General features: G+C 34.4%; 1 protein-coding gene across 1 annotated transcript; it reads left to right on the top strand.

The window, feature by feature from the left end:
• The first annotated feature begins 13,769 nt into the window (after positions 1 to 13,769).
• Positions 13,770 to 14,492, top strand: LOC127241638 (glutathione S-transferase T3-like). The gene has a single exon (XM_051260780.1). The coding sequence runs from the start codon at positions 13,770 to 13,772 to the stop codon at positions 14,490 to 14,492; it is 723 nt and encodes a 240-aa protein (XP_051116737.1).
• The last annotated feature ends 213 nt before the right edge of the window (positions 14,493 to 14,705 follow it).

The following is a 14,705-nucleotide window of genomic DNA, read 5'->3' as shown; positions in this document are numbered from 1 at the left end:
TCTGATACCTCTCTTTAATCGAAATCGAATTCAGAACAACAACTAAGCAGGTCGACAAGGCTCCCGCGTACTTAGCTACGTTGAACTACCCGAAATATGCTTTTGGCACGAAACATGGCTGAAATAGTCGATTCTTCTATCGCCCTTCCGCAACCTTGTCGAAATCCAACTTGAACAATTCAAATCGAACATAGAATTTTTGGGTGAAGGTGAGGTGAAGAAATATGATAGGAATTTTACTAGCTAAAATAATATGCAGGAATTAAAAGAAAAATTGGGTGAAGGTGAGGTGAAGAAATATGATAGGAATTTTACTAGCTAAAATAATATGCAGGAATTAAAAGAAAAAGGGGAGAAAATCTGTTTGCTCGCGACACAAAACCGAAAATCTCGTATTATTAAACTAGATAAAATATATGGGAGAAAAGAAATGAAGAAAATGGAGTGTATGGAATATTTATTATTGTGTATATATGTTGTGTATATATATATATGGTATATATATGGTAAAATTAGAGGGGATATTTATAGGGGAAAAACTTCTAGAACCTTGGCGGTTACAACCGCCAATAAATAACTACTTTTAAAAAATAACTACTAACTACCTCTAAAAATAACCATAAATAACTAACTCTAAAAATAGTACTAATATAACTATTAATAACTACCTATTTTCTAAAAGGTTTTAGAATAAAAATTACACAAAAATAGCCAAAAAATGGCTAAAAAGTAGTGCAGGAATTTAATTAAGGGAGCTGAGAGAGATAGCAGAAATAAATGCAGAGCTGAAGGAGTTCGGGCATTAAATGCAGGTGCTGACCCAGCGGCAATAAATGCAGCGAGAATTAATGCAGTCGCCGCTCATGGAGTCCGCGCTAGCCGCCGCTCAAATTCCGCACCAGCCGCCGCTTCGGTCACTTCCACACATGGCCTTCCGTTCCGCTCATTTCCGTGTCAGCCGCCACTTGCCTTCCGTGCCAACCGCCATCGCTTCGCTCACTTCAACGCCAAAGTTTTCGTCCAGCCGTTGCTTGTTTCTGTGCAGCCGTTGCTTGCCTTCCGCGCTCGCGCACTCCAATGCAGCCGCCGCTCACTTTCCGTGCCAGCCGCTGCTTGCCTTCCGCGCTCATAAATACAGCCGCCGCTCGCCTTCCGTGCTCGCTTGCCTTCCGCGCTTGCGCACTTTCGTGTCAGCCGCCGCTTGCCTTCCGTGCTCGCTTGACTTCCGCGCTTGCGCACTTTCGTGCAGCCGTCGCTTGCCTTCCGCGTGGCTGTCGCTTGTCTTCCGCGCTCGGTTGACTTTGACTTTTGCGCGTGACTTTCTGCGTTGACCGTTGACTTTTGTTGACTTTCACGCCGGTGACTGTTTTTTCACTTCTGAAGCCATTTTTCACTTTTTAAAGCATGTTTTGGACTCCCATATCAGTTTTTCAAGCATTATTTCACCTATATAAATAACGAACATTTTATAAATATTTATTTAAATAAATAATACTTATTAAATAAAATTAATTTAGTTAAATTTAAATATTTAAATAGCACATAAATAATGCCAAAAAATATAATTCAAGAAACACATCAATTAATTTAATTTATACACCAAAATAATTATAAATTACACTTAAAAACTAATAATTTAATATTATACAAACAAGATGAAATGAATACAATTATTAGAATAAATTAACATTAATAATATCAAAATTCGACATAAACAAATAATTAAATAAATAAATATAAGCTATAAAATATGGCAAAATTAAGAATTATCACTGGAGGAAGGATAAAAACTCTCAAAGCCGTTGAGAAATTCGTCAAAGCCAAGTGAAGGTCTTCAAAGTTACTCTCAAAGCTTCAAGGTGTTCATCATGTTCTTCACCAAAGCATCAACATGGAGCACCAAATCCACATTTTCAAGGATCAAAACTCCAAAAGCTATTGAAGAATCCATCAAAGCCAATGAAGAGCATCGAAAGTTCATCCCAAAGCTTCAAGGTGTCCATTCGCATTCTTCACCAAAGCATCAACTAGGCCCTTTTTGATCCAAAAGTCAAAGGGACACGCTACCAAAAGTGTTATGAAGCACCAAATTCACCTCTTCAAGGATCAAAGCTCCAAAAGCCAATGAAAAATCCATCAAAGCCAAGGAAGAGCATCCAAAATTCATACCAAAGATTCAAGGTGTTCATTGCGTTCTTCATCAAAGTATCAACCAGGCCCTCTTCGATCCAAAAGGCAAAGGGACATGCCGCCAAAAGTGTTATGGAACACCAAATTCACCTCCTCAAAGATCAAAGTCGTGGATCGTCCAAAAAAGACAACAAATCCAAAGCTGAGGATCAAATCTCGCTCACGGAGACCAAAGCTCTCCAAAAAGCGGCAAAGCCAAACCAAAGATCAAAGCCTCGGATCATCCAAATTGGACATCAAATCCAAAGCTGACGATCAAATCGTCCGCACAGAGACCAAAGCTTTCCAAAATGCGGCAAAGCCAAAGCAAAGATCAAAGCCGCAAATCGTCCAAATAAGACATCAAATCCAAAGCCGATGATCAAATTGCCTACACGGAGACCAAAGCTCTCCAAAATGCGGCAAAGCCAAGCAAAGATCAAAGCCACGGATCATCCAAAGAAGACATCAAATCAAAAGCCGACGATCAAATCGCCAATCCAGAGACTGAAGCTCTCCAAAAGGCAGAAAAAGGCAAACCAAAGATCAAAAAGCTGCGGATTGTCCAAAGAAGACATCAAATCCAAAGTCGATAATCAAATCGCCCACACGGAGACCAAAGCTCTCCAAAAGGCGGTAAATCCAAATCAAAGATCAAAGTCGTGGATCGTCCAAAGAAGACATCAAATCCAAAGCCGATGATCAAATCGCCCACACGGAGACCAAAGTCCTCCAAAAGGCGTCAAAGCCAAATCAAAGATCAAAGCCGCGGATCGTCCAAAGAGGACATCAAATCCAAAGTCGACGATCAAATCGCCCGTATGGAGACCAAAGCCCTCCAAAGTCTGGCAAAGTCAAACCGAAGACCAAATCTCTTCGGATCAAAGAAGCCATCGAAAACCGAGTTGGAAAACAAATCAACCTGAAAGAAAAATCAAAGGACCCATTTAGAGAATAGGACCTACTTTAAATTCAAATTAAATATAATTTGTACAAATCTTGTGTTTATTAAAAATAACACAATTTTTTTTTCTACAACAACAACATACAGACCACCCTACAAACAACGGATTCAACCCAAACACAAGCCTCCAAACACATCATTCACTGTCTAACCAAGAATAAACCCAATATAACCCTTGACAAATAAAACATAAAGTTTTTTACACCAATAATCACACATAAGGAACAACAACAGAACACTAGCCCCTAACCATGACGAAAATAACATCGATTAGCTGTTCCGCCACCTAAAATCTCACCGTAAAACCTTCAACTTCACGTATCAGGAGTGAATGAAAATACAGAGTACCAAACATCACGGATCAGAGGCAACGAACTCACAGGGAGTACGAGGAAGAAGAAGATCGAATAGTGCGGAGAGAGTTTTGAAAGAAGCTTAGTGGGTAGTGAGAGAATGGGAGAGTTGAAACGAGTGAAATGAGAGACATAAGCGCTTATACATACACACGTATAGAGTTTTGGGTTTCGATTAAATCAATAACTAAGATTAAAATCTTACATCTAAGGGCTGAGATATATTCTAAATGTATAATGGCCCGTGCCAAAATAAAAAATCATTGGTCCAAATTTATATCAAATCCTCCACCTAACTTGGCATAGGTTTCGTTGGGTAAATCTAGGACATCATTTCCAATTTAATTGTATATATGAAAAAGTTCATATATTTTACAAACACAAAGATATACATAATTAGTCTGTAGTAAACTACACAAATTTACAGTAGAAAGACTAATAGAAGGTATCACAATAAATTATCTTTTTACATAGTTCAAATTTAGTAATAGGCAACACTTTAGTATCCATATCCGTAGGATTATATTAAGTAGGTATTTTCTCTAAGTTTATTAGATTTTTCGCAACTATATCTCTAATAAAATGGAATCGTACATCTATGTGTTTAGTTCAGTCATAAAAAATAGGATTTTTACACAGTTTCATACTCGATTGGCTCTCCGAAATACAATAACATCATTTCGAAAATAACCAATCTCATCTAATAGGCTTTATAACCAAAAAACATTTTTTAATGCTTCAGTTATAGGTATATATATTCAGATTCAGTGGTAGAAAAATAACTATGTGTTGGAGTTGTGACTTCCAACTAATACAAGATCCACATAAAGTAAAGACATAAAATGTAGTTGTGAGTTTCTAGAATCCCTATCATATGCATAATTCGAATCCATATACTTATTTAGTTTAATCTCACTAATGTGTTTACTAAATACTAAACCAATATCAATTGTACTACCAAATACCTAAACACACATTTCAATGCATTCCAATGTTCGACACCAAGATTAATCATATAACGACTTAAGCAAGTATAGCATAAGTTAGATAGTATCAGTTAGATGGATAACATCAAATACATAATATAACCTAAAGCATTAGAATATGAAACATTTTTCATGTATTTCACATCATTTTCAGATTTTGGACATTGTTCTTTTGACAAAATAAAATTAAATGCGAGAGGGACAAATTAAATGAAAATCTTGAATCACATAATTATTATGTTTTTTTTTCTGAATTTTCTTAATATATAAGGATTCGTTTAAAAATAACACACTATTTTTCCTATTCCTCGTTATATTCATGCCAAAAATTACTTTTGCACCCCCTGGATATTTCATATCAATTTTTTTTTGGTTAAACAATCTTTCACATGATTATTTTTTCTATGATTCATTAACAACATATCATCAACATATAAGAACATGAAGATAGGATTTTACATGATATTTCAAAATAAAGGCAATGGCCAAATTTACTTCTAATAAATTCCAAAGATTTTATATACTATAACCATTAAAAAATAAATGTATAAATTCAATGTAATTATTATATATTTTGCAAGAAAATAATATTTCAATAAAATAAATATATGTTATTTAATTATGCTTTTTGTACAATAAATATTAGCCATTAATGCGAAATCTGCTCAAAATGAAAGATATCGTACAAATATTATATGTATATATAGAGACATAATAAATTTGGCTGGGAATTAAATAAATCTCATCAACAAATGAACTATATGATTATTATCTTCCAAGAAAGGAAATGATATAAAGATTTTTACGACAAAGGAAGGCACACAATCAAATTCTTTAAAAATGAAAAACGATATCCGATGAAAAAAGTTGAATTACAAATTCGTCCCATCGGCCAATCGGAATGTGCAATGTGACATCATCTGGAAAGAAAGTCGAGGCTACCCCTCACTTGTAAATAGACATCTTGGCCTATTCATTTGACACACCGGAGTTTATTCGAAGACTCGAATAAGGGTAAATCTCTCTACAAGAAGGTTTTGAGAGAAGTAGGGCCGGTTTTTGCAGGGAGAGGGAGGAGCATTTTGTGAGCAGTGGGAGAATGAGAGAGTTGGAATGAACGAAATGAGAGATAGCTGCGCCTATATATACACAAATAGAGAGTTTAAGAGTTTGGACTAAATCAACGGATAAGTTAAAAAAACTACATCTAATAATTGTGATTTATTCTAAATGTATAATGGCCATGCCAAAATATGGCTTACATTGTTTTGGTTTGAGTACAGTATATTTGTGGTATTAGATTAAACCATCAAGCTAATTCTTATTAGTAATTTATATCAAATATGTTAATCATTTTATAATTAATATTAAATCTATAAAAATTTTATGTTTAAAAGATAAATGGACAATTAATATTAAACTTAAAATTTTAAAAAAATTTAATATTAAATTTCATTTTATATAAATCATTAATAAATTGCATCCATACTGCGATTTGAGCTGGCAAGCTGGGCTTCGGCAAGGATCAAGAGATCATGCTCGTTGGGCTTGTTTCATGTTGTTAGGCTTTTGCTCGACGTCGTCAAACAACCGCTTAACGCGCATGGGCTTCGCTCCATGCTGCTGGACCTCACCCGATGCATCTGGACCTCTCTCGACGCTGCTGGGCTCGACTCAGTGTGAAGTATTAGCCCGAAAATATTTATTGTAATAACATTAGTTATGAATTTTTCAGCACATTAACATCCGTCATCTCTTGCACACTATTATACACTATTATTTATTCACCATAGGAAAGGAAAGTTGTTGAAAAAACCACAAGATACATACATACATATATATATATATATATAGCTGAAAGAGTCTCATTTTTTATCTTCTGCATGCATGAATGCATGCTGTCTCGGGCTTTCCCTTGGTCTGAAACAAGTCTAGTTTTGGGTCTCGGCCTGAGCGTCGAACTCGACCTTCTCAGCGGCAGAGCAGCAGCGATGTCGGCAGAGGTAGCGGCAGCTGGAACCACCTCCGCCTCCATATGTTTGGCGGTATCTTCCACCAACATATGTTCCGCATGGATCTCCCACCTCCATAACCCCACTGGTCCATTTCAGCTTTAGTTTCCTTGACTGTGGTTAATTCCACAAATAAACTAAACCAATTATATTTCAGAAAATTACATTAATTATTTCTAACAATTTTTTTTTTTATTTTTTATTTTTTTATGTTCTAAAAAGGTTATGACATAACTTCTGCAAAATAATTAGACCATCCGCAATTCATAAACTCATACAGGATTTCTTTCCATTCTCTTTCCTATGCCACGTCAGCTTCTCTCTCCTCCACGACGTCACCAAGAACTCCAATTATATTGTATATCCACATCAAAAACCTTTTAAAATCTCTATTTTTCCACCTCATTAAATATTATATATATTTATAAATAAAATTATATTTTTCAATCATATTTTATTCTTATAGTATTTAATAAAAATAAAAGGGAAAGTTGGACTAAAATTCCTATAAGATAACTCAACTTAATTCAGCCCCTATTTGAAATAAATTAAACTGCAGTCCTACTTATGTTATAGCTCCCCAATTATATTTTTTCCTAAATTAATGTTGTATACGCAACAGGTACTCGAAATAGGTTGATCAATACTTCAAATATTGTAATAAAAACCTACATTATTTTCTACTCTACCCCCATTATAATCTTATATACTTCTAGTTAAATATCACGTACTTTTTTGCGAATTAAAAAAATAAAAACAGTTACCCACGATTTAATAGGGGTTGAGGCAGGAAACCTTCCATAACTCCCATCTTTAGGCAAACTGATGTTCTCCAACCCCTAGCGAGCAAGTATTGACCGATCAGTGCAAAAATGGTGAAGAATAACTTACCTGCTCCCATCCCCTGACAAGCTCGAAGAAGTAAGTGTCTGGTCGGATTTTTTTGATTTTTTATTCTGTTGACATTGGTATTTTATACCGTAGTTTGTTTGATTATTTGGGGTGTAAGTCTTGGTCCCGTGTTTATATGTCTTGATTCGGTGTTGAGGAGCCCTGGGTGATTGGTGTAGTTGTGTTTGTTAATTGAGTTTGAAATTGTTCGTATATTTGCTCACATAAATCAGGTTGAGTGTTTTATTTTCGCACCGATTTGGGTGATTTTATTTTCTTAATTTGTGATTTTTGTTAATTTTGTAAATGTATATCTTTTTAGTTATTCAAAGTTGCATATTTTAGTTTTTTGGTTTGATTGTTCGGTATTTAGTCATGTTTGTGGGTTGACAAATGTGGTATCGTTAGGTACCCCAAGTTGTATCTTTTAGGTCTAGTATGCTAAGAGTATACTTTAAGGGGACTATTGTATATTTGAAATATATTGCACGAAGACAACAACGAGCCAAAAAAGTTATGCATATTTCTCTTAAATTGGAATTGAATAATTCATTACAAGACATTGCAATAGTTGAAGTAATGTCTGGAATGAACAAAAGTGCATTTACGGATACTTAAGTACATTAATGGTTCACCTAAGAAAAAAAAAATATACATGTACTGCAAAGGTTTATGCCATCTCAATCGATGTCATTTCTCTCAACCACCAATGAAGTGAAGAAGTGCTAATGGAATAAGTATTTTCACTAAGTTCCTTAATTGCCTCATCCGTCAAGGGATTGAATGAAGTCGACCACATTCAAAGATACCTGCTACTACATAAATAAAACCTAAGTAGCCAACAATAACACCTTGATTGTCAATGCTCGTACCCAGAACATATTGTTACATACTGCATTAAATATCAAAATACCCCATGGTAGTTTCTATATACCTATAATACGATATCATATGCTCTAGTAATGAGTATCTATGCCCTAATAACTTGTTATTGGAAACGGATCATTCTGCATGCAAAACATTCAATAGTTATCGGTAATCATTGATGAATTCATCATTATAGTGTTCTCGCGAATCCTAGAACTATATGAAAGATAAACAACACATATTTACTATGGATTGATAAACAATATAGAAAATACTTAGTTGGGATGACGTTGAAAATATAAGAACAATACAAGTTCTAGGTTGCAATCTATTATGCACCAATATACCCATGGTTCAATTATAGTCCAAACAAGTCTCATTCTTATATAATTGTGTCATTGAAAGTAAATTTAATCTCACAAAAATACTATTGACACGATCAATAATTTTAATAAAATAATCTTGGAAAGCAATATATACTCACACGTTAATGGTAGCCGGAGATGAATTAAACAATATAGAAATTTTTACCAATTTCTGGAGGGTATTAACATGCAAATAGTACATTTTACAAGAATCCAATGGGGAAACACTATCATACATCATTTCTCTCACGGATTGATTGTTATTTAAACATATTACATAGTAATCCATACTATAGCACACACAAAATATTCGGTCCACCTAAGTTAACAGAGGAAGTGCTCTTACCGAGTTCGTGAATCAGTTCATCTGTGTGAGATTGATTGAAATCAACTAAATTCGAGGATACCTGGTACTACACTAATAATACCTAAGCAACCATTATTTATACCTCGTTGGTCGGTATTTGTACCCAACTCATATACTTACATACCTGCATACAAAATATACATACCCTGGAACAGATCTTACGTACCTATACGAATAGTCTTATATGCTTCCATAATGAATATATATGCCCTAGTAACATGTGGTTAGGGAATTGGTCGTTTTCAGTTTGAAATATTCATTTGATGTTGGACCAAAGATGAATTCATCATGGTAGTGTTCCCACAACACTTCTAATTGTATAAAAACGTAAACAATACATATTTACTATGGATGGTTAAACAAGTCAGAAATGACGTAGTTAAGTTGTATGATATATGTACAATCGTAGTCCAACCTCCATTTCTAGATGTCTAAACAAGTCATAAGTGACTAAGTTAAATATATTGGTTGTTAGAGTATATGATTGTTATATGATTGTTGTCAAACCTGGCTTGGTGTAGGAAATCATACTAGTTGTGTACCTACTGCTACTTCATTTAAAGAATTCTTCATCGCTGTAGGAACTTAAACTAAATTCAAATATACTTGCTACTTTACAAATAATACCTTTGTAATGTATATATATACTCATAAACTAAGTGTTAATACCTGAGTACTTTATTCACGTAATTACATACATTATCTTTATGTCTTATTTCATTTTTCACATACCCATATACACATGTTACATACTCCAGATAGACATACTCATGCCCGTACTTTCTATTCATGTACCACGGTGCAATGAATTTATAAAAACATTTCAATACAGTTTTGCATATTGTTATTATATATTTACATGACACACTTTGAAAGTGACGAGGACATGGCCGGATACTTTCCTAGGCATAAATCTTCGACCTCAAATCCAATTGAGTGAAGTGGATCATCCAAATCCTTAGTCTTGGATAATGATGACGATGATTGTGGATGCCCTTGTCGATCTATATCCTTCAATTGTCTTCGAATATAAAAAAACAAATGCAAGTTCTGTCTTGTCCTAAATTAGATCCAGTTCTTCAAAAAAAACTTTTATATACTACAAACCTAAGAAAAATCAACAACTACTGTAATGTAGACAAACAAAAAAAAATTCAAGATCTATCTTGTCCTAAATTAGATCCAGTCCTTAAAAAAAAACTTTTATATACTGCAAACCTGAGAAAAATCAACAACTATTATAATGTACACAGAAAATGAACGAGCGAACAATCCAAAACAATTTTTTCCAAATAAGAAAAAGTAACAAAAAACAAAAAATGACCGATTATTGTAGAATTTCTTAAAAAATGGATATGTATATCAAACCAAATAAAAAGCATATAAATATCAACAAAGGATCTTGATGAAACTTCACTAATTACACCTATATACATACATAAATAGAGTATGTGTTCATTGAATTTCAAATATCTCAACTTCATAAAATTTAAGCACAACTTCAAATATCTAAACTTCATATATCCCAAATAATACAACACTAAATAATTAAGTAGATATGAAAATAAAAAAGTAGAAGAGAGATGACTTACAGATCCATCTTGTCCATAGCCAACAACAACTCATCAAAATGTTTCAAAGGAAAAGAAATCATTGGTCCAACCAAATTTAATTTTGTAACAACTAAACTTTAAAAAAAAAAAAAAAAAAAAAAAAAAACCAACTCAATTTGAATTTTATCAACATGAAAAACATAATAATCAAACATAACATCATCACAAATCCTTTTCACCTTACAAAACATCAACAAAGTCCAATTACATTTATAAAAATAAAACACAAACAAACAAATAATCAGCTATAACATGCACCACACAAAATTAGAAAATAAATCGCACCTCTCTGTAACCACTTTGCACTGTGATTCTTCACCAAACGCAACATTGCAAATCAACAAGAATGAGGAAACGCCACTACAAGCATCAATTATATAAAAAATTCCAACAAAGTCAGTAAAGAAAACTCCATAGATTAGGGAATTAGTGTACAATAAATATAAGCAACTAAAAATTAGGGGTGTTGTGAATTTATACCCGATTTGATGGATTCTTCAAATTAAACCTTGTAAACAAAAATACAAATTAAATTAGCAGAAGTGAAATTCGAATAAACCCAAATAATGACAACGAACCGAAGCTGAAATCAAACCAAAATATTAAAACTAAAACATAATTAAACACACTGCATCATTGAAATTATGAGAGTAGGAATCATAGAAATTAAATCAAGCAAACATCCGGAAACAAGTAATCTGGAATCAAAGAAACCAAACAAACAAAGCCTAAATTGGAATTGAAAAGTCAATTCAACTTCCACGTTTGTGCTTTGATATTGCCCAGCCCATATCAATTTTCGATTCTTCCCGGTTCGATTCTAACTTTCTGATGAGATTCAAAAGACAAAAATATTCGCAATCGAAGAACCTTTTAGTCAATTTAATCATCGATATAAAGCAAGACAAGGGGAAAGAGAACACATCACGGCGCCATGAATAATTGCAGAGGCTTCAGAGAGAGAATCACCAATTCTCTAAACCCTTGGTCGATCTTCGCTTGATGGAGGACAATCGGAAGAATAGCGGAAGATATGGAAAGAGAAATAGGACTTTGAGAGCGCTGGACATTGGCCGACCGGACATCAGTGTTGATTTTGCGATCTTCAGCAGTTCTGCTTGCCAAATTTTTTGTGCCGATTTTGCGCGAAAAATAATGAACGATTTTGGAAGATGAAGAAGAAATTAAGATAGGGAAGTAAGAACGAAGTGAAATAGAAAAGAGGGGAGTGCAGTGTAAAATATTAATAACAGGGACTAATCTTAAATGAATTTGTGGAATTGGGGATTTATCTCCAATTGTCTGAAAAAAAAAAAAAAAAAACAATTATTTAGCATAAATAAATAAAATAAATAAAAAAATAATAATTTCACACTTGCATAATAATTAAAGTTCAAACTCAAATTTAATAAAAAAATAAAATAATATTACAATATATTTTTCAAATAAATTAAATAGCCGATTGACAAAACTTATCCCAAATGTGTTCAACTAAATCCGCTTTGAGTTGATGGTGTGTTTCCCTAGCTCGAAGCCGCATTCTATTCCATAGGTATTTCTCCATATTTGCATGTCTCGTAGTGTTGTATGACCAATTCGAGTTAGCACTTGTCTCCACTTGATCATATTGAGATGTATCGTAATAATGCATGTAAGTATCTCTTTCATCTTCTACAATCATATTATGCAATATGATGCATGCTTTCATTATTTTACCTAGTAAATTGATATTCCAAACAAGTGATGGAGTTTTAACAAAGGCAAACCGAGCTTGTAATACGCAAAAGACACGCTCCACATCTTTGCGAATCGCTTCTTGATATTGCGCAAATAATTGTGCTTTATAACCTTGAGCCAGATGAATTGATTGAACAAAGGTTGCCCAGGGAGGGTAAATTCTATCAATAAGATAATATCCCATATTATATCGATGACCGTTGATAAAAAAATTAACCTCTGGAGCTTTCCCATTCAAAACGTCATCAAATACCGGAGATTGATCAAGTACATTAATGTTATTGCATGTACTTGGTGTGCCAAATGCATGCCAAATCCATAGATCGTGTGACGCTACAACTTCCAATATAACTTTAGGTTTGCCGTGGTCTCCATATTCGAATTGCCCTTTCCAAGCAACCGGACAATTTTTCCATTCCCAGTGCATACAATCAATACTTCCTAGCATGCCTGGAAAATCACGCGTCTCTGCAACAAATAATAATAATTGTATATCAGCAGAATTTGATCGTCGTAGGTATTCCTCACCAAATAGAGAAAATATCCCTTCAACAAATTGCTTCAAACATGCCCTTGTGGTGCTCTCTCCAAGGTGAAGATATTCATCAAGAATGTCAGTAGCTGTGCCGTATGCCAATACACGTATTGCTACTGTGAATTTGTGTAATGCTGACAATCTATCTCTTCTGGTAGCATCACGTCATTGCTGAAAGAACTCCATTTCATTGGAGAGGTGATCTACGATGCGAAGAAAGACATGTTTTCTCATTCGGAACCTACGACAAAAATAAGAAGTTTGATACACGGGGTTATCAGAAAAATAATCATTGAATAATCGAGTATGGCCATCTTCACGATTCTTCTCTATGTATGTTCTCCGTCGACATTGCCGCCAGCTTCCATCATCTTCATTGTTGATGTGCTCAATCTCTTGATACAATTGAGCATATATTTTTGCTAGTTGACACATATGTTTCAAGTCTTCGTCGGATGAATCGGACAGAGATAAGGATGGGGTTGACATTATTTTGGGAGAAAATGAATGTGTTTTAAAGTATGAAAGGTTGAACTATTCTGTAAATGAATTATGTGCATATGAATTGATAACATATATATAAATAAAAAAACTAGCCGTTGGGAATATAGTCATTAGGAATATAACCATTGGAAATATAGTCGTTGGGAATATAGTCGTTGGGAATATAGCAGTTGAGAATATAGTTATTGGGAATATAGCCGTTGAGGAATATAGCCATTGCAATGTTTACTATAAATACACTACATACTCACTTCATATCATCTACACCATCTCCTTATAATCTTCTCTCTTCATTTTCTTCTCTCTATATATTCTCCTGAATTTCCTACGAATGGATCCCAACTCTCAAAATTCATCCAACTCTCAAGATCCCCAAAACTCTTTTTGATTTCCAAGTTTTATGAACATGTTAGAAAATAAACCTTTGTTCCCTACATCTAATCTCCCATTTCAACCATTCAATCCTCCACCATACTATCAAATTCCTCCAAACTTCTATCCTCCAAATTTTCAAGCATTCGGAAGTTTATCATCTCCTCAATTCATGATGCAAGCCACTGAAGCAATGGACACCCCACAATACTGCACACCTATCAATTTAGCAGATGATGATGTTCCTGACAATACAAAAAATAAAGATACGAGGAAGGTGTGGAGCTGGACCGAAGACGAACTTCTAATCAGTGCATGGCTAAACACAAGTAAAGATTCCTTAACCAACACTGACCAACCAAGTAGTGCTTTCTGGAAACGAATCGCATCTTACTACATGGAGAACAGGCCCGAAAGTGCAACGAGCAGGGGTGTTACTCAATGTAAAAATCGTTGGAGTAAGATATGTAAGGTTGTGCAAAAGTTTGTTGGGTGTTATGAGGAGGCTAATCGAAACATTCGCAATCGAAAAGCAAGCAAGGATGTCCTTAATGCAGCAAAAAAGATATATTCAAATGACAGTGAGAAAAAAAGCTTCGTCCATGAAGATGCTTGGCGTATACTCAGAAATGAGCTCAAATGGAAGACCAGTTACTGCGAACCATTTCATAACAGTAGTGGAAGTTCAAAGCAAAAAAAAAAAAAACAAGTGAAATGGTGGTTACTTAGGCTTGTGTCCAGCGATACCATACTTTGATGTAGATGACCCAACTCCTCCTAGTCACCCCCGGGTATTAAAGCAAGTAAGAAGAGAGGGAAACAGGTGCAAAACGAGGAATTCAATTCAAATCCTACTGAAAAATATGAAAAATTTTACGGAAAAAAACAGCGAATTTAGCTCAAGTATGGAACATATGGCAGCAGTCAAGAAGCAAAGTTTGAAGCAACAACCCGAGAAAATAGAAGCACC

Source organism: Andrographis paniculata, unplaced genomic scaffold, assembly GCF_009805555.1.
Source record: "Andrographis paniculata isolate CXL003 unplaced genomic scaffold, ASM980555v1 Contig83END, whole genome shotgun sequence".
NCBI classification, from domain to species: domain Eukaryota; kingdom Viridiplantae; phylum Streptophyta; class Magnoliopsida; order Lamiales; family Acanthaceae; genus Andrographis; species Andrographis paniculata.
Note: the sequence above shows the minus strand (reverse complement) of the source record. Positions and strands in the feature narration are given on the sequence as shown.

Coding starts and splice junctions, on each gene's coding strand:
- LOC127241638 (XM_051260780.1), top strand. CDS start 13,770: ATGTTAGAAAATAAACCTTTGTTCCCTACATCTAATCTCCCATTTCAA.